At 46.5% G+C, this 19,605-nt stretch overlaps 1 protein-coding gene across 1 annotated transcript in view; it reads right to left on the minus strand.

Moving 5' to 3' along the window:
* Positions 1-3,379: 3,379 nt before the first annotated feature.
* PRKCB (protein kinase C beta) overlaps positions 3,380-19,605 on the minus strand; it is a 273,710-nt gene continuing 257,484 nt past the window's right edge. Inside the window, exon 17 of the mRNA XM_070760867.1 lies at positions 3,380-4,337. Within this exon, the coding sequence (XP_070616968.1) occupies positions 4,185-4,337 (153 nt within the window). The 3' untranslated portion in view covers positions 3,380-4,184. The remainder of the gene's footprint in view (positions 4,338-19,605) is intronic.

Consider the following 19,605-nt stretch of genomic DNA (forward strand, 5'->3'; position numbering starts at 1 on the left):
TGCTCCCCAAATCAAGAGTATCTACAAAGAAGAATTCGAGGTGGCTTCAGGCAAAATGTGGAAGTTGTGAAGAAAAAAAAATCACACGGGTGCTTGAAGTGGTCCAACCCCGACCCGATTCCTGGTCCCACCGGCAGCTGATTTCTCTCCTCTCCCAAGAGCATCTCTGAGGCTGGAGCCAGTGTTCCCTCTAATTTTTTTTGGGGGGGGGGCGGAAAAGTATAGTGTCTGAGCGGCAGTCCCTTTGGGACTGGACGGCAAAGAAATAATAAATAAGTAAGTAAGTAAGTAAGTAAGTAAGTAAGTAAGTAAGTAAGTAAGTAAGTAAGTAAGTAAGTAAACAAACAAACAAACAAACAAAAAACCCACCCTATTTTGCCTCAGAGAATTTCAAAATAAAATACTGTACTGTGTGTCTATAACAGTGAGCTCATAATAGGGCAACTATCAATATCAAAATGCCACTTAAATAGTTGAGCTAGTTTCAAACTAGATTTTGATTTTCTTTCTCTCTTCCTTACTCCCATTCTTTTTCTTTCTCTTTTCCTTCCTCTCTTTTTTCTATCTGTTTCTCTCTCTTCCTCTCTTCCTCTCTCTCTCCTTCCCTCTCACTCTTTCCCTCTCGGCTTCTGGGCCGGTTTGGAAAACTCTGAGTTGATGATGATTTTTAAGTGAGCGATTGCTCACTGCTCAGCTTAGACGGAACTATGGCTGGAGCTACTCCCTTCTTTGCTTGGTAAGGTCCCCTCTTTTAATAAGAGCAGGAAGGTGGACTCTGCCTGCCAAGGACTGGCATTGCTTCCCTTTGGGCTGCACCTGTCACTCATCCCTGCACCCCCAATTCTGAGATATTCTTGCAAGCACTCAAGTGAACTATGCCATACTCTCTTCAATGGATTATTGCCAGAGGGTTGTGGTCCTGGGGAGATGGGCTCATGGTTTGGTCTTCGAGGGCAACTGGTGGCAAAAGGGGAGTCCCAAGACCGAAGCTGCCAATTTTTTGCAGCCTCCAGACTTCTGTCCAGGCCAACGTGCCATTCTCCTTGTGGCACCTGCAAAAGCTCTCCTCCATAACTTCCCTGGGATCTGGTTGCCAGGCTTCAGAGAAGCTCTCTCTCTCTTGCCCTGGCCTCCACGGAGGCGGCGAAGAACTTTGGCTTCTCCATAGCTTTAGTAGAAGGAGGCAGAGCAGAACAATCTTCCCAGAATATTTACAAGAAATCTATTTCGGATGTACACAGAACATGAAGCCTTTGCATTCAGAAGTGAACTTCCACATCAGTCAAACAAACAAACAAACAAACAAACAAAAGAAGAAGGCACTCTAGGAAAAACAGCCTGCAATTTGTCATTTGGACACAACACAAATAATATATATATATATATTTCCTCTGCCTTCCTCTTTGGGCACGTTGGCATTTTTCAGCCATGAAGAATGTTGGTACCAACTTGTGATACAAATACTGGCAAGATTCTAAAGACAGCACTTGGAGAGAACACATATGGTTCGGTGTGACCAATTGTGGGGAACGCAAACCTTGGAAAGCGCCTGTGTAAGTTTCAGATGCCTGGAGAGATTAGTCAGCTCCGAGATCCAGGTTACAGCAGAGAAAATCATCCCAAATGTGCTGTGGGCCCCCTATGAACACCCTTTCTACCATATGCTCAAGTCACCAATGAAGGAGTGGCGGTGGGTGGGATTTGGCGAACTCTTCCAGAATGATTAAGACCATGTCAGCCTTGTGGAATAGGATTTCCCCCCCTGCCCATTACGCACATAGATCACACAAGAGAGTAAGGACCCCTCTCATCCTTTCAAATTGGATGCTGCAAATTGTTAAAGAGCTGGGGGGTTAAGATGGAGGCTGAGCCCTGAGGTTTAGATAGTGTCTTCTGGCCAGCTGCGTTCCCCCCTTGATACACATCTGTTTGTTTTAATGTTTAGAACATAAGAACCTAAGAAGAGCCCTGCTGAACCAGGCCAAAGCCCCTCGAGTCCAGCATTCTGTGGCCCACAGTGGCCCACCAATTGTACATGGGGATCTTGAGCAGAAAGAGAAGGCAACCCCCCCTTTCCCCTGACCCCCAACAAATGGTACTCAAGGGAACCCTGCCTGCCTCAACCAACATAGAGGCGGCGCTTGGACATCTGTTTCAATAACCACCGATACACTTGGCATCCATGAATCTGTCTAATCCTGCCTTGAAGCTCTCCAGGCTGACAGCTGTCATGGCCTCTTCTGGAAGGGAATCCCATAAACCAACGACCCTCTGGGTGAAGAAATATTTCCCTTTATTTGTCCTCACTTTCTTACCTGTGAGCTTTAGCGAGTGTCCCCTCGTCCTAGTATTGTGTGATAGAGAAAATAATTGTTCTCTATCCACCTTTTCTATCCTATGCATGATTTTATACACTTCAATCAATTCACCCCTTGAACACCGTCTTTCAAGGCTGAAGAGACCAAGGCGTTGCAATCTGGATTCATAAGAGAGGGGCTCCATTGCTTTGATCATATTTGTTGCCCTTTTTTGCACCTTTTCCAGTTCCATTATATCCTTCTTGAGGTGAGGTGACCAGGTGATCAGTTTACATTGCAAATTGGAAGACCAACTTGGAAATTTTGTCAGGTCCCAGCAAATCTAGTCCAGGATTCTGACCTCCTGGGGTGGCCATCATTTTGGGAACGCAGGAAAGGAGAAATTTCCTAATGTTGAGAGCAATCAAACAATGGAACAGCTTGCTTCAAGAAGTTATGGGTGCGGCATCACTGGAGGCTTTTGAGAAAAGACTGGGCATCCATTTGCCTGGAATGGTCTAGGGCAGTGATGGCGAACCTTTTTCCCCTTGGGTGCCGAAAGATCATGTGTGGGTGTTATCACGCATGTGCGAGTGCCCACACCCATAATTCAATGTCTGGGGAGGACAAAAACAGCTTCTCCTAAAGCCCCCTGGAGGTTGGAAATGGCCTGTTTCCCAACTTCTGGTGGGCCCAGTAGACTCGTGTTTTGCCCTCCCCAGGCTCCAAAGGCTTCCCTGGAGCTGGGGGAAGGTAAGAACGTCCTCCCCCAGCCCCCTGGAGGCTCTTTGGAAGCCAAAAACACCCTCCCAGAGCCTCTGTGTGAGCTAAAAATCAGCTGGCTGACACACTCATGCATGTTGGAGCTGAGCTAGGGCAACGGCTCATGTGCCAGCAGATATGGCTCCGCATGTCAACTGTGGCACCCATGCCATAGGTTCGCCATCATTGACCCAGAGTAACTATGGAGTGGGGCAGCCCCAGGACTGAAACAAATAAATAACGACATAAACCAAAGCTTGTTTTTAACAGCCAGATTTAACCAAAGACTGCAAATCACCCTAGTGACATTTAATCGCCCTCTTATTATTTATTTTCTCCTTTTTGGCTTCTTTCTCCTGTTCCCAAAGCAGCAGAACCCCAAGATACACGACAAGTAAACCATCCACTACTGTATATCATTTAGAGGCGGGGGAAGAAACTTGGTGCTCAAGGTGTGTTCACAGCCACGAAAGAGGGAGACGGTCATTTTAGAAACAAGTTCTCCACATCGACCGGAGGCCTGAACAACAGGTTTGCCTGGTGGGTTTGCGTGTCCATATAGTGCATAATGTAGAGGGGGCGCCTTTGATCTCATGGTTGTGGCCACCACGTTGATTTTTCGGACTCTTGGAACAACCACCAAACAATAAGATGGGGTCACAGCTGCAGGCATAGATAGGGAGGCTATGAAGCATGCTTCGCATTCCAAGACACACAAAAAGGATTCAGGGTTTCCGTTTGAGAGAAATTGCAAAATACAAAGGACAGAAGAAAGTCTGGTACTTTGAGGCCAGAGTCTTGAAACCAGACAGAAATAAAACAGGCTAGAGAGTCTGAGAATGCTAGCCGCTCTTTACCTAGGAACCAGTGGGAGTCCCACTGCGGATCGGGGCAACTGTACCATTTGGGCATACAAAGAAGGAAAGGATACGGAACAGAATCAGCCACCTCGGCTCCTACCTAGGATTGTGGGTACCATCAACCCCGGAAGACTAAAGACGGTGAGAGCTTGGGGGTGGGTGGTTCAGGTGTACATTCACACACACACACTCTCTCTCCCACACACACAGCATCCTGGAGTTCAGCCCTACGAATACAACAGTAGGAATATTTGCCAGGCGGGGCCTAAACGTGAATGACAAACTCCGGGTTAGTGTAGGAGAAGCCTGCAAACTCGTTCTGGTCCAAATTCATGATGAAGAGTTTGTCGGTGGGCGTGAGTTCCACGGGCTGCCTCGTGAACTCCTTATCGAAGTTGGACGTGTCGTGCTTGTCTTTCTGTGGGATGAAAAAGTGAAAGGGTTAAAAGCAGCGCAGGGAGAGGCACAAGGAGGAGCCCCCCCCAAACAAAAGGGGCCACATCACCCCAGTGCTGGGGAAGAGGGAGGGGGTCCCACTGCCGTCGCCTGGCTAAGGAGCACCTCTCCAGATCAGTACTTACACAGAGGTTTTGCTGGTGTGGGATGAAGCCACCGCAAGGCTTCCAAGAACATCCAGGGGCCGAATATAGACACAGCAGCGGCAGCATCAGCAACGGGATAGAGGAAGGGGCTCCATTTGCTTAGTGGCTCCACCCTGCAGAAGCCGTCAGCAAGGGGGGGCCCTCGGATGCAACCAAACTTAGAAGTGCCCAGGTTCATGTGCAATGTGAGGACGCACAGGGGCTGTGACGTGGCTGTTTGCTCCCCCTTTCAAATCCATAGGGCCAAATGCAGAGTTTAGAGTTGAGCCTCCCGAGAAGAGCTGTTTAAGTAACTCTCAGCAAAATCCCCATTCTTTAGTGGTCAAGATACAAATCCCGCTTACACAGAGGTGGGCTGATAAGGTGGAACGGTGACGTGTGCTCGCCCCCGTGGCTCTGAGTGCTAATTATGCTACTGCACCAGGGCAGGTAGCGAAACTGCAGGCGGAGACACAGGGGCAGTGGGGCTAACCTTTTTTTGCATGGGGTGCAAAATAATTCAATGCCCCACAGGCCCTGCCTCCTGCACATCTGTGTGCACCCCCACTGTGCTTCCCCGCCCCCCATGCATGCCCACATGACCCCCTTCTCCTGCTACCACGTTTTCTGATTTCCAGTGAGCCCAGTAGGTGTGTTTTTCACCCTTCCCAGGCTCCATAGGCTTTCTTGGAGCATGGGGAGGGTGAAAACGCCCTCTCCTGCCTGCCCTGGAGGCTGTGCAAAGGCCCAAAATGCCCTCCCAGAGTCTCTGCGTGAGCCAAAAATCAGCTGACTGGCAGGTACATGTGCACAGGATCTAAGCTAGGACAATGGCTTGCATGCCAGCAGATATTCACTCACAGTCACTCATGCCCTCATCACCTCGAGGTTTGACTACTGCAATTATCTCTACATGGGGCTACCTTTGAAGAGTGTTCAAAAACTTCAGATCGTGCAGAATGCAGCTGCGAGAGCAATCATGGGCTTCCCCAGGTATGCCCATGTTACACCAACGCTCCACAATTTGCTTTGGTTGCCGATCAGTTTCTGGTCACAATTCAAAGTGTTGGTTATGACCTATAAAGCCCTTCATGGCATCGGACCAGAATATCTCCGGGACCGCCTTCTGCCGCACGAATCCTAGCGATCGGTTAGGTCCCACAGAATCGGCCTTCTCTGGGTCCCGTCGATGAAGCAATGTCGTCTGGCAGGACTCATGGGCAGAACCTTCTCTGTGGCGGCCCCGACCCTCTGGAACCAACTCCCCCCAGAGATTAGGATTGCCCCCACCCTCCTTGCCTTCCGCAAACTCCTTAAAACCCACCTCTGTTGTCAGGCATGGGGAAATTGATTCCCCTGGCCCGCTTTGTTTTATGTGTGGTTTGAATGAGATGTATGATTGCTTTTTATATTAAGGGTTTTAAACTGTTTTTACTATTAGATTTGTACTGTTTTATTGTTGTGAGCTGCTCCGAGTCTCCGGAGAGGGGCAGCATACAAATCTAATTAATAATGATGATTATGATGATGATGATGATGATGATGATGATGATGATAATAATAATAATAATAATAATAATAATAATAATAATAATAATAATATGGCTCTATGTGCCCACCTGTGGCACACATGCCATAGGTTCACCATCATGGACCTAGGAGAATCCTCTACAATCTGGTGCTAGTCAACCATGTAGGACAGAGTCTCATCATGATATGGGCCAGAGGATGGCCCAACACTGGGTAAGGTTGCTCTAGGCCAGTGATGGCAAACCTTTTTTTCCTCAGATGCCAAAAGAGCATGGGCGTGCGCTATTGTGCATGCACAAGTGCCCACGCCCATAATTCAATCCCTGGGAATAGCAAAACAGCCTTCCCTGGCCACCAGAGGCTCACTGGAGACTGTTTCCCAACTTCTGGTGGGCCCAGTAGGCTCGTGTTTCACCCTCCCCAGGCTCTAAACACTTCCCTGGAGCCAAGGGAGGATAAAATGCCCTTTCTCATCCCTCGGAGGCTCTCTGGAAGCCAAAAACGCCCTCCCAGAACCTCTGTGCAAGCCAAAAATCAACTGGCCAGCATACACATGCATGTTGGAGCAGAGCTAGGGCAATGGCTCATGTGCCAGTGGATATGGCTCCGCGTGCCACCTGTGGCACCTGTGCCATAGGTTTGCCATCACTGCTCTAGGCCAAAGAACAGGACAGTGGCTCTTGTTATTGTCGGTGGTTGTGTCAGTTATGACTCAAGACACATTACTGATGAAATCATGTGCACCAGAAGAAGCTGGAAGGAAAATGTCCTGAAAACTACAGGGGGGTGGACAAAGAAATGGAAACGCCTTGCAGCTCTTCCGTGGAATCCAAATTTGTGAAGCTCCCTTTGAACAGTTTTTCTGGAAACTGGGTTCTGTACGTGTCTATTGAGCTCTGCAGTGATTTTAGGAGCTGTGGTCTTGCGATCCGCTCTAACAATTCGCTTTAGAGCCCGACGGTCTCTCTCAGACAACTTGGACTTTCGATCAGACCTGTGCTTGGCTGTGCTTCTCTTTCAAACGCAGTCATGACTTTTGAGACATGACCTCTTGAAACGCCAAACATTTGGGCACTTTCTGTTACACTAGCGCCTGCCATTGGAGCACCAACAATTTGGCCTCTTTGAAAGTCTCAGAGGTCTGCCATTTCTAGGTTGTAACCAATTTTCTTAAATTTCTGTTAAAAAAAAGGTAGTTTTAAAAAACAGATCAAATAACAGAATAAAAAACTACAACATTAAAATATGTCAAATTTTGATTGATTTGAACATGTTCAAAAATTATGATGCCAAAAAGTCAAGTGTTTCCATTTTTTGGTCCACCCCCTGTATATTTCATCTGTTTCCTTAGAGTGGTTACAAAGAATGGGTGTCTTCTCCTAGGTGACCTTCCCTGTGGGTTTTTTTTTTCCTCATTGTCACTCAATAGGAAGCGTGGAGAAGCACAATTTGTTATTTGGATTTTCTCTCCTTGCTTTCTCTCCTCCGGGAACCCTTTCTAATTGCCCAAAAGGACAGCTGGCTCCGAGCAAAGCTGTGGGCTGATGATGAGTCAGGGGATGACCACATGCCACCTGATGTGACAGAGAACCTTTCAGGGAGGTTGTGGGACTTTGGCCAAAGCCTCCCACAGAAAACGTTGCTATGGGCTTTGAAAGAGCCAGTAAAGGAAGGTGGTTTGTAAGCATCAGAGAGAAAACCCGAGGCACCATCATCAGATTATCTCCGAGACCGCCTTCTGCCGCATGAATCCCAGTGACTGGTGAGGTCCCATAGAGTTGGCCTCCTTAGGGTCCCGTCGACCAAACAATGTTGGCTGGCGGGACCTAGGGGAAGAGCCCTCTCTGTGGGGGCCCCAGCCCTCTGGAATCAGCTCCCCCCGGAGAGTCACACTGCCTTCTGAAAGAGCTTAAAAACTCATCTTTGCCGCCAGGCTTGAGACTTTTAGATCTTCCCCTTGATCAATGAATGTTTTCAGTATGAGTGTTGAATGATTGGTTTGATAGGTTTTACTTTCTTTTAATTGAATTCAATGGTTGTTTTTAATGTAGTATTAATTGGATTTATATTATTGTTCTGTTTTTGTATGTGTGAGCCGCCCCGAGTCCTCGGAGAGCGGCACCATACAAATCCAATTAAATAAATGAAATAAATAACTAAAATTTGGGCTGAGAAAAAGAGAAGCCCTTCGGTTTTCCTTAGGCACCATCAGAATATTTGGGAAGGGGTCAAGGTCACGCTATCACCAATGGTGGACGCTTGGACAACCATCCCACATGACCATCAAGTCTCGTCACTGATGTAGATGATGCAATTTTCAATTGCTTAAGTTCCTGAGCCCTGACTTGATGGAGGTCTCCAAGTCCTTGGGGTGAGTAGTGAGAAAATGGAAAGAGCGTGCTAACTTCAGAGGCTACCCATTTCTGAGGAGTTGGAACGTTAAGCTCTTATCTCCAAGACCCAAGTTCTCCAGGTAAGTGCTACATGGGTCTGGTATTGCTCCAGTTGCATTCTCTCAGAAGGTTTGAGCAGAGGTCTTTCAAACTTGTCAACTTTAAGACTTGTGGACTACAACTCCCAGAATTCTCCAGCCAGCACAGCTAGGAGTTTGACATTCTGGGAGTTGAAATCCACAAGTCTTTGTGGACTTCATTCTGGGACATTCTAGGAGTTGAAATCCACAAGTTTTTATGGACTTCATTCTGGGACATTCTAGGAGTTGAAATCCACAAGTCTTTGTGAACTTCATTCTGGGACATTCTAGGAGTTGAAATCCACAAGTCTTTGTGGACTTCATTCTGGAACATTCTAGGAGTTGAAATCCACAAGTTTTTATGGACTTCATTCTGGGACATTCTAGGAGTTGAAATCCACAAGTCTTTGTGAACTTCATTCTGGGACATTCTAGGAGTTGAAATCCACAAGTTTTTGTGGACTTCATTCTGGGACATTCTGGGAGTTGAAATCCACAAGTCTTTGTGGACTTCATTCTGGGACATTCTGGGAGTTGAAGTCCACAAGTCTTTGTGGACTTCATTCTGGGACATTCTAGGAGTTGAAGTCCACAAGTCTTTGTGGACTTCATTCTGGGACATTCTGTCCACAAGTCTTAAAGTTGCCACGTTTGAAGACCTCTGGTCTTGAGGAAACCAAAGCATCATCTCAGTGGTGCTAGATTTTAAATTTTGAGTTAGAGGGCAGCATTTCAGGAATGGAATTCGATCCCTGCTCAATGCAAGAACCCTAAAGAATCATAGAAAAATTCTGGGGTTTTCTATTCAGAATTTTTAACACTCTGATACAGATTACCTAATATTTTGTAGAGTGGGAGCTAAAAACACCAATACCTGAAATTTCAATTTCTTACAGAAGGCTTTCTTATAATCTTTTCTTTTTTTAAAATTGAGATTAACATATATTTCTAAGGAAGGGTCCTAAATCTTGCTGAAATTTCATGATTAGATTTCACATGTCAAGTTCAACAGTTTTGGCCCTGATGGTTTCTAAAAAGTAGTAGATGTAATGTAATGCTATCAGATTTGAACTTCGGAACAGAGATGTTGCTTTCAAATTATTCCCTTCTCATTGAAGACCTGTGTTTAGAATAAATTGAGGTTTCCTCAAAATAGGTTTTACTTTTTATTTTATAACTGTTTCTGAAAAAAAAGTTTGGCATAACATAAACAACTCAAAATCAAACTGGTATTTGCACACCCCACAAGCAGGATGTGGGAAAGAACAAAAGAGATAAGAAATGCATAATCCAACTTTAAAGAATCTTTCTTTCTTTCTTTCCTTCCTTCTTTCCTTTCCTTCCTTCTTTCTTTCCTTTCTTTCTTTCTTTCCTTTCATTCCTTTCTCTCTCTCTTTCTCTTCTTTCCCTTTCCTCAAAAGCACTGACAATTTCAAATTCCAACAGAAAATATTTCTTATTCTATGAAGAATATTAGCCAAAGCAAAAATATTTTACAGCATCAGTCAAATTACACACAAACTTTTTGGATTTTAAATATCAGCTTAATTTTAGTAAAATTACTAAATTTTTGACACAGATAAAGCACAGTGGGACATATGGAATTTGTTAATTTGGCAGCCGGACAAACAGTACCCCTCCCCCAAAATACTTGCAAAGGTGCCACATGGGGTTGATACAAATTAAACATAAAAACTAACATGGAATGGTAGATACGAGCTTGACCATTGACTCCAAGATGGGAATTTTGATGGCCAGATTGGGGACTCCTGAGACAAAGTGGTGACATTTTGCGGAAACATGCCTTCTTATCAGGGAAATGAGCTAAAAAAAAATCAAACAAAGATGTGGTTCCATAAACTGAGTTCCAGCTGTCAATTCTTCCTCCCCCTGGGAACCCTTCTCACTGAGCATTAGCAATAGCATTGCAGACTTATATACTGCTTCACAGTGCTTTATAGCCCACTCTAAGCGGTTTACAGATTGCCTCCAACAATCTGGGTCCTCATTTTACTGACCATGAAAGGTTGGAAGGCTGAGTCCACCTTGAGCTTACTGAGATTCGACCTGCCAAACTGCTGGCAGCTGGTGATCAGCAGAAGTAGCTTGCAGTACTGCACTCTAACCACTGAGGAAGGAAGGAAGGAAGGAAGGAAGGAAGGAAGGAAGGAAGGAAGGAAGGAAGGAAGGTCAACCTTGAGCTTACTGAGATTCGACCTGCCAAACTGCTGGCAGCTGGTGATCAGCAGAAGTAGCTTGCAGTACTGCACTCTAACCACTGAGGAAGGAAGGAGGGAAGGAAGGAAAGAAGGAAGGAAGGGAAGGAAGGAGAGAGGGAGGCAGGAAGGGAGGGGAAGAAGGGAAGGAAGGAAGGAAGGGTCAACCTTGAGCCTGCTGAGATTCGATCTGCCAAACTGCTGGAAGCTGGTGATCAGCAGAAGTAGCTTGCAGTACTGCACTCTAACCACTGAGGAAGGAAGGTGGGAAGGAAGGAGGAAGGGAGGAAGGGAGGAAGGAAGGAAAGGAAGGAGAGAGGGAGGGAGGAAGGGAGGGGAGGAAGGGAAGGAAGGAAGGAGGAAGGAAGGAAGGGAAGAAAGAAGGGAGGAAGGGAAGGAAAGAAGGAGGGAGGAAGGAAGGAAGGGAAGGAAGGAGGAAGGAAGGAAGGAAGGGAAGGAAGGAGAGAGGGAGGGAGGAAGGGAGGGAGGGAGGGAGGAAGGAAGGAGGGAGGAAGGGAAGGAAGGAGGGAGGGAAGGAAGGAGGGAGGGAGGGAAGGAAAGAAGGAGGGAGGAAGGAAGGGAAGGAAGGAGGAAGGAAGGAAGGAAGGGAAGGAAGGAGAGAGGGAGGGAGGGGGGAGGAAGGAAGGAAGGAAGGAGGAAGGAAGGAAGGGAAAGAGGGAGGAAGGGAAGGAAGGAAGGAGGAAGGGAGGGAGGGAGGAAGGGAGGAAGGAAGGAAGGAAGGAAGGAAGGGTCAACCTTGAGCCTGCTGAGATTTGATCTGCCAAACTGCTGGCAGTCGGTGATCAGCAGAAGTAGCTTGTAGTACTGCACCCTAACCACTGGGCCACCAAGGCACTATTTCCTTCTCTTCTAGCCAGTGAAGGGCTACCAAAATTCTTACTATGCCACTGTGGGCATGGCTTATGCAGGATGCCCTGCATTTTCTTTCAACATCTTTCAGTGCAAATTGGGGCTCTGGAGTGGAGCTCCATTTTTACTACCCCACTGTGTCCACCCCCCATCCAGGAAGTAGCTCACCCCTGCTCCTACCACTGAAAACCAAACTAGGGCTTCTCAATTTCTGACCCGCTCTGGAGGACCTTCCTGGAGACCAAATCCCATCTTCTACTGTGCCAGGTCACTTGGTCCAACATCGGCAGCGGTTCTCCATCCTTTCAGGTGCCCGTTTTTCTCTGACCTACAAAAGTCAGAAAGTACCCTTCATCCTCAAGAGGAGGCTGTTTTCTTCCATCCTGGGAGCCTCTCTGCTTCATGCTGCGACCATACAGGGATTATTCCCCCAGGAAACTTCCCCAGCTATCTACAGTGATGTCCATCAGGCATTGCTGGGTGAGACCAGATGGGCATTTGTCTCTGGGCACTGCTTACGATTTTCAGTTGGCCTCAGGAAAAGCCAGCTTCAGTTCCAGGACTGTTTTTAGGTGTGGATTTTATTAATGCAAATACAGTGGTACCTCTACTTAGGAAGTTAATTCGTTCTGTGACCAGGTTCTTAAATAGAAAAGTTTGTAAGAAGAAGCAATTTTTCCCATAGGAATCAATGTAAAAGCAAATGATCCGTGCGATTGGGGAAAGCACAGGGAGGGTGGAGGCCTTGTTTCCTCCCAGGAGATTCCTAGAGAGGACCCATGGAGGCTTCTCACCTGTTCCGGCCTTGTTTCCTCCCAGGAGATTCCTAGAAAGGCCCCACGGAGGCTTCTCCCCACTTTTTCTGGCCTGTTTCCTCCCCGGAGATTCCTAGAGAGGCCCCACAAAGGCTTCTCCCCGCCTTTTCTGGCCCTGTTTCCTCCCAGGAGATTCCTAGAGAGGTTCCACTGTGGCTTCTCCCTGCCTTTTCTTCCCCTGTTTCCTCCCAGGAGAATCCAAGAAAGGCCCCACGGAGGCTTCTCCCTCCCTTTTCTGGCCCTGTTTCCTCCCAGGACATTCCTAGAGAGGCCCCACAGAGGCTTCTCCCTGCCTTTTCTGGCCCTGTTTCCTCCCAGGAGATTCCCAGAGAGGCTCCACTGTGGCTTCTCCCCACCTTTTCTGGCCCTGTTTCCTCCCAGGAGATTCCTAGAGAGGTCCCACGGAGGCTTCTCCCCGCCTTTTCCGGTTACAGTTTCGAAGGCTCAGGTTTGTAAGTGGAAAATGGTTCTTGAGAAGAGGCAAAAAAATCTTGAACACCCGGTTCTTATCTAGAAAAGTTCGTAAGTAGAGGCGTTTGTAGGTAGAGGTACCACTGTAACCAGAATAGTTAAGAAGAACATGAGAAATGGCAATAACTGACGATGGGTGTTGCGGAATTCCTGTTGCGTAACTTCAAACATGGCCCACACGGGGACAGAATCTGCCTGTTTCTGCATCCCTCACCCCCATCTAAACTGGCACGACTTCCTTCAAAGGGTCTGCAGACTGTCCTGGTCCCACCCTCTCCATCCCCTTGCTAGGATTCCTGGGAATAAGAATAATAAACATCCTCGAGTATGAACATCTACTGACAGGCTTCACAGATTCACGGAGGTTTGGGGAAACTAGACGCAGGCTGGACCCGAAGACCCCTGGCAGCCAGTTCGGAGTCACTGTGATTTTTGCAGGTGCCGTGGAAAATGAAAAACAGAGAGTTTGGCTCTCTGTACGGATGGGATGCACATCAAGGGGAAGTGAGAAGACGAGGAGGCAGCATCCTCTAAGCGGGCGGTTCTGCCAGGGGGCAAAGGAGCCGAGCCAAGTCCAGTCTTGCAAAGCCAGGCATTGTCCACTCCTTTCGCCAACTGCTTCCGGGAGTGGGGTGCAGGAAAAGAGGGGAGCCCCATCAACAGGTGCTCGAGATCCCAGAGGCATTTCTCTAACTTTAAAGGAAGCGGCTCTTTCCAACGCTTGCCTCCCGCTAAACTTCCAAGATCTTTAGACTCACAGCCGTAACGTTTTTCTCCTGCCTGTGCCATGGACGCAACCCTCACTCAGTTGCAGGTCTTGGAAGGATGGTCATTCCAGTATCACCACAAAAGAAAAAAATAATAATATCCAAAGCATGACAGCTAATGGGTGCAACAAAAGGTGCCACCACACAGCAGCCGGGACCAAACGGAGATGGTCGGGGAGGATGGGTTGGGGAGGGAGGGAGGGGGAAGACGTCTACTTAGCTCTTGACTTCAGGCTTAAAAAACTCAGAGTTAAGAAAGGAAAAGCCTTCAAATTCTGACTGGTCAATGTTCCTGATGACTTCCTGGTCGGAGTGGAGTTAAGACAGGTGGATGGCGGGTGAAAAACCGGTCGAAGTTTTCAGCATTGCGTCCGCACTATGAAAGGGGAAGAAAAAAACTCATGGCAGGTGGCAAAAGGAGCAAAGGAAAAGGAAAAAAGAAAAAAAAGAATGCAAATAAGTCGGATGTAGCTCGCTAGGTCCCGCTTGCAGCCTCGCCAACCCCCCGCCCCTCCGCCCCTCCGCCCCGCCCCCTGGGCTGCAGGCAAGTCATTCCTGGCGAGCAAAATGAAAGAACCAAATGCAAAACATCCTTATGGCCCCCAGGGGGCAGCAGGGAGCAACCCAGAGCCCCCGAAGTCATGGATATGCTGGGAAGCTGGAGACTCTCGGCTGGCTTCCGCAAGTAATTGCAGGAGGAGAATGGATGGCGGGGCAATTACTTGCAAGGCTCCGCCAGGCGCATGCAAGGCAAGTTGACATGCAGAGCTTCTCTGGCTGCTCAGAAAATAAATCAAGGCTGCCTTGGACTTCGACCCCACACTGGTGCCCAGTTTGCCAGGGCTTCCCATGCACGGGATCCCCCCCACCCCCCCGAGGGTTTCAGCCAGAGCTGCAGCCGCTTCACACGGGATGTTGAGCATTGAGCACCAGAGGTGTTTTTTCCCTCTCTCTCTCTTTTATCTGCATGCAAGCCGGCCACCCCAGAGTGAACATCAAGGGTTCTTTGGACATTGAAGAAAAGCACAAAGAAATCGAGTGGACAATTTTTTCCGAAACGAAAAATTCTCCTGCCATTTCTTTCAAGGAGAAGCAGCATTGAAGCCGTGCTGAATTTGGTGACTCGGTGGGAAGAAAGGACAAAAAAACCATGTCGTTGGGGATTTAATGGCGTGAAGGCATCAGGTTAGAAACCAGGAGGCTGGGAGTTCTAGCCCCATCCTGGGCGCAAAGCCAGCTGTGGGACCTTAGGCCGGTCACTTTCTCTCGTCCGTAGGAAGGAGGCTCTGGCCAATTCTGGAAAAAAAACCTTGCCCAGAAAACCGCAGAGACTTGTCCAGGCAGTCTCCGAAAAACAGAGACGATTGAAGGGAAGGGGAAAAAATATATATATATTAAGAGGCTAAAAAGTCAGTTAGGAAATGATTGCATGGAGGAGACGAGCATGTTTATACCCATCTCTTCTCCCGCTTGTCAAGAGTAAGGGCAAGAATTTATCTGACCCCCCCCCTCCCCTCTGCTTTTGCTTTGAAAGACATTCCAAATTTGCCTTTCTATACAGAATAACAACTGGTAGGAAAACACGGGAGAATATTTTTGCCTGGCAACCGAAGGCAAGTGGTGGGAATCCCATTTGACCAGGCACCTTTGGAAGAACCAAGCCATAAATATGTTGTAGGTCACGAAATCCTGGAGACTGTTGCAAATGCATCAAATGACGGACCTGGGTTCAGAGAACAAGAAGGAAGGGACTGATTCTCTAGCACAGTGTTTCCCAACCTTGGCCACTTGAAGATATCTGGACTTCAACTCCCAGAATTCCCCAGCCAGCGTTCGCTGGCTGGGGAATTCTGGGAGTTGAAGTCCAAATATCTTCAATTGGCCAAGGTTGGGAAACACTGCTCTAGCAAACCAATGCAGGTGAAGTCTCCCTGATCCAGGAAATCAGCCATCGTGTGAATTGGATTCTTGCCGAAACAGAGAAACATAGAAGATTGACGGCAGAAAAAGACCTCCTGGTCCATCTAGTCTGCCCTTATACTATTTCCTGTATTTTATCTTAGGATGGATCTATGATTATCCCAGGCATGTTTAAATTCAATTCCTATGGCCCTGGCCCTCTGGAATCTACTCCCCCTAGAGATCAGGACTGCCCTCACTCTCCTTGCCTTTCTTAAATTTTTGAATACCCACCTATGTCGCCAGGCATGGGGAAATTACTACACCCCTTAGCAAATGGAGGTTTATGCATGGTTTGCTTGGCTTGTATGATTGTTTTTTATAAGGGTTTTTAAACTGTTTTTAAATGTTGGATTTGTATTCGTTGTATTGTTTTTCTTGTTGTGAGCTGCTCCAAGTCCTCGGAGAGGGGTGGCATACAAATCTAATTAATAATAATAATAATAATAATCATTATCATCATCATCATCATCATCATCATCATCTGAGGGCACACAAGGAATTGTCCTATGTCTAGTGATGGGTCTAGAGCACAATTCGGGTCCAGAGTTCGGGGTCGTGTTCGGCGTTCGGAGCTTTGACGTCACCGGCAGGTTGCTAAGGACGCCAAGGTGATCACTTCCTGGTTTCCATGGAATCCAGGAAGTGATCACCTTGGCGTCCTTAGCAACCTGCCAGTGACGTCAAAGCTCTGCCCCTGGAATCTCTTCATGGAAGGGATTCCCCGTTTGGGTTCGAGTTTGGGTTCGGTTCAGGTTCGGCCGAATTTTGCATAAAGTTCATCCGAACCTGCCGAACCCGAACACCGTTGGGTTCGCCCATCACTACTTATGTTAGCTCCAGTGTGCATGTACACTCTAGCCAGCTAATTTTCAGCTTTCTTTTCAGCTGTTTTCGATCTTCCCAGGCTTCAGGAAAGCCTCCTGAACCCTGGGGATGGCGAAAAACATTCCATGCAAATCGAACTTCATTTCCATACTTCTGGTTGGCCCATTTGACCGTTTTCTTCTCTCCACGAGCTTCAGGAGGCTTTTCTGAACCTTGGGGATGGTGGAAAATGACCCTATTTGGCTGTTTTTCACTCCCTACAGGCTCTAGGAGGTTTTTCTGAACCCTGGGGAGAGTGAAAATCAGCCCAATGAGCCTACCAGAGATCCAGGGATTCACTGTGCACATGTGTAGAAGGCAGAGCTAGGGGTTGTGTGCATGAACAGGGGGGAGGGCATTGTATTAAAGATATGGGCATATGCACATGCGCTATCCTGCTTGCCCCCCTTTTGACACCCAAGCCAAAAACTGTTCGCCATCACTGCCCTATACCATTTCCATAAGAACATAAGAGCCTAAGAAGAGCCCTGCTGAATCAGGCCAAAGCCCATGGAGTCCAGCATTCTGTGTCACACAGTGGCCCATCAATTGTCCATGGGGATCTTGAGCAGAAAGAGAAGGCAAGACCCTCCCTTTCCCCTGACCCCCAACAAATGGTACTCAAGGGAATTCTGCCTGCCTCAACCAACATAGAGGCAGCACTTGGACATCCATTTCAATAACCACCGATAAACTTGGCATCCATGAATCTGTCTGATCCTGCCTTGAAGCTCTCTAGGCTGACAGCTGTCACGGCCTCTTCTGGAAGTGAAGTCCATAAACCATCGACCCTCTAGGTGAATAAATATTTCCCTTGATTTGTCCTCGCTTTCTTATCTATGAGCTTTAGGGAGGGCTCCCTTGTCCTAGTATTGTGTGTGAGAGAAAAGAATTTTTCTCTATCCACCTTTTCTATCCCATGCATGATTTTATACCCTTCGATCAAGTCACCCCTTAAACACCATCTTTCAAGGCTGAAGAGACCAAGGCGTTGCAACCTGGTTTCATAAGGGAGGGGCTCCATTTCCTTGATCATACTTGTTGCCCTTTTTTGTACCTTTTCCAGTTCCATTATATCCTTCTTGAGGTGAGGTGACCAGAACTGCACACAGTACACAGATAATAATCCAGTCTCTTACTGGTCCTTTTTTGGGGGGTCTGTTACAACCTTCTGACAAGATAACAAACATCAATGCAGTCGCATTTTCACCTGGAAGCTTTGAAAAGGATGGTGGGAATTCCCACCTAGGGTGATGCCTGGTTTAAACCCAGAACGCTTCCTAGAAGAATTGAAACGCAATCAGCCAAACACAATGAGAATATCAGCTGAAGCAGCTGTGATACCACTTGGCAGCATAACAAGAGTGATCCATTCCCTTCTTTTACTTGTCGGAGAAGAATGGAAAGCTTTCGACTCAGTTACCCACAGCTGGGATTCTCTAATCCACAATTCCAGCCAGTCAGATTGTTCAGCCTCCAGATCAGAGGTCTTCAAACTTGGCAACTTTATTTATTTTATTTTCATTTTAAAAAATAAATCTTTGTTAAAGAAAAAACAGCAACACAAAATATATATGTTTACATATAGAGACCACAAAAAAGTAATTTGAAAGTGAGGAACATGAAAACAAATAGAAATATGTGGCTTTTACTTAAACCTCTTTTATAATAGATAGTCTTGGTTAATTAAAAAAGGAAAAAGAAGTGCAACACATTAAGAAAGTGAGAAAAAGTAAAGGAGAGGAAAGAAAAGAGAGAAAGAAGAGAGAAAGAGAAGAAAAGAAAAGAAGAACTATACATACGTACAAGAGAGACATGTCAATCTTTCTGTTGACTGTCCTGTCACACAGCCTTTATGGTCTTGTTCCATTTCTACTTACTTTTTAGGGGGTATACATTTTTAATTGTTTTTCACAGAGATTCCAATTTACATACCCCAAATTAAAATATAATACAATATAATCTCAAATGCCAAATTCTTAGTCAAATTAATCATATTTTTCTAATTATTTATCCAATTTATTCTGGTATATATCATTCATCCTGTGCTACCTCCTTTTCCCAATACTATCACCTGGATTTTATTGTTCTTTGCCTTCATTTGCATTTAAAGTACTATAGCTATCTAGATTTTCTCTTGGCTATTTGCTGTTTTTCATAACTATGCCATCGTGTCTTCAATCCATTTCTAGCTTTCTTAACTAAACTCATTCCTGCTTTTATTTAAAAACTCGCATTTTTATCGTAGCCTGCCCTTAACAAAAGAAATATTCAAATTTGCTTCTCTTTAAAACTCTAACTGTTTACTGATGTTTTTAGTAATCATTGGTTGATCTAATTTCGAATTTTAAAACTAATATTTTGTCCCATTGTTGTAGTCTATTAAATCTCAAACGTGGCAACTTTAAAGACTTGTGGACTTCAACTCCCAGAATTCTCAAGCCAGCGCAGCTGAGTTGAAGTCCACAAGGCTTAAAGTGGTGAAGTTTGGGGACTCCTGCTCCCGATTGTACCTCCGAAGCCGCAAATGGAAGAGACAAAGCAGTATTCGAAGGGCTGGTCAAGGAAAGGCTTGCCAGTTCTGCTGGCCTCTTGGTGGGCTCTTCATTCGTGGCTGTGAATGCTATGTCCAAAGATACTCCACCATCTCTTGCTCATGTAAGGAATGGGTCTTGTATATTCCTCTATCTTGGAATGCCATATAGGAACATATTCCCATGGCCACTCCGGGCAAAGGATAACTGAGGGCTAAACTGCTCAGTGAATATATTCATTGATATGAAAATATTCAAAGATATTTCACCATTCTGGTGATGTATCTTTCACCAAAGATACTTCACCAGGAAGAGCCCTTCACTCCTCCACTCGAAACAGAATACCCTATGAAACTAGAGTTACAATCCTGGGCCTAGAAAGTTTAGAACTACGACGCCTTAAACATGATCTAAGTATTGCCCACAAGATCATATGCTGCAATGTCCTGCATGCCAACAACTACTTCAGCTTCAACCACCGCAACACAAGAGCACACAACAGATTCAAACTTAATATTAACCGCTCCAAACTTGACTGTAAAAAATACGACTTTAGAAATCGAGTTGTCGAAGTGTGGAACTCATTACCAGACTCCGTAATGT

This window comes from Erythrolamprus reginae, chromosome 9, assembly GCF_031021105.1.
Source record: "Erythrolamprus reginae isolate rEryReg1 chromosome 9, rEryReg1.hap1, whole genome shotgun sequence".
Taxonomy (NCBI): Eukaryota; Metazoa; Chordata; class Lepidosauria; order Squamata; family Dipsadidae; genus Erythrolamprus; species Erythrolamprus reginae.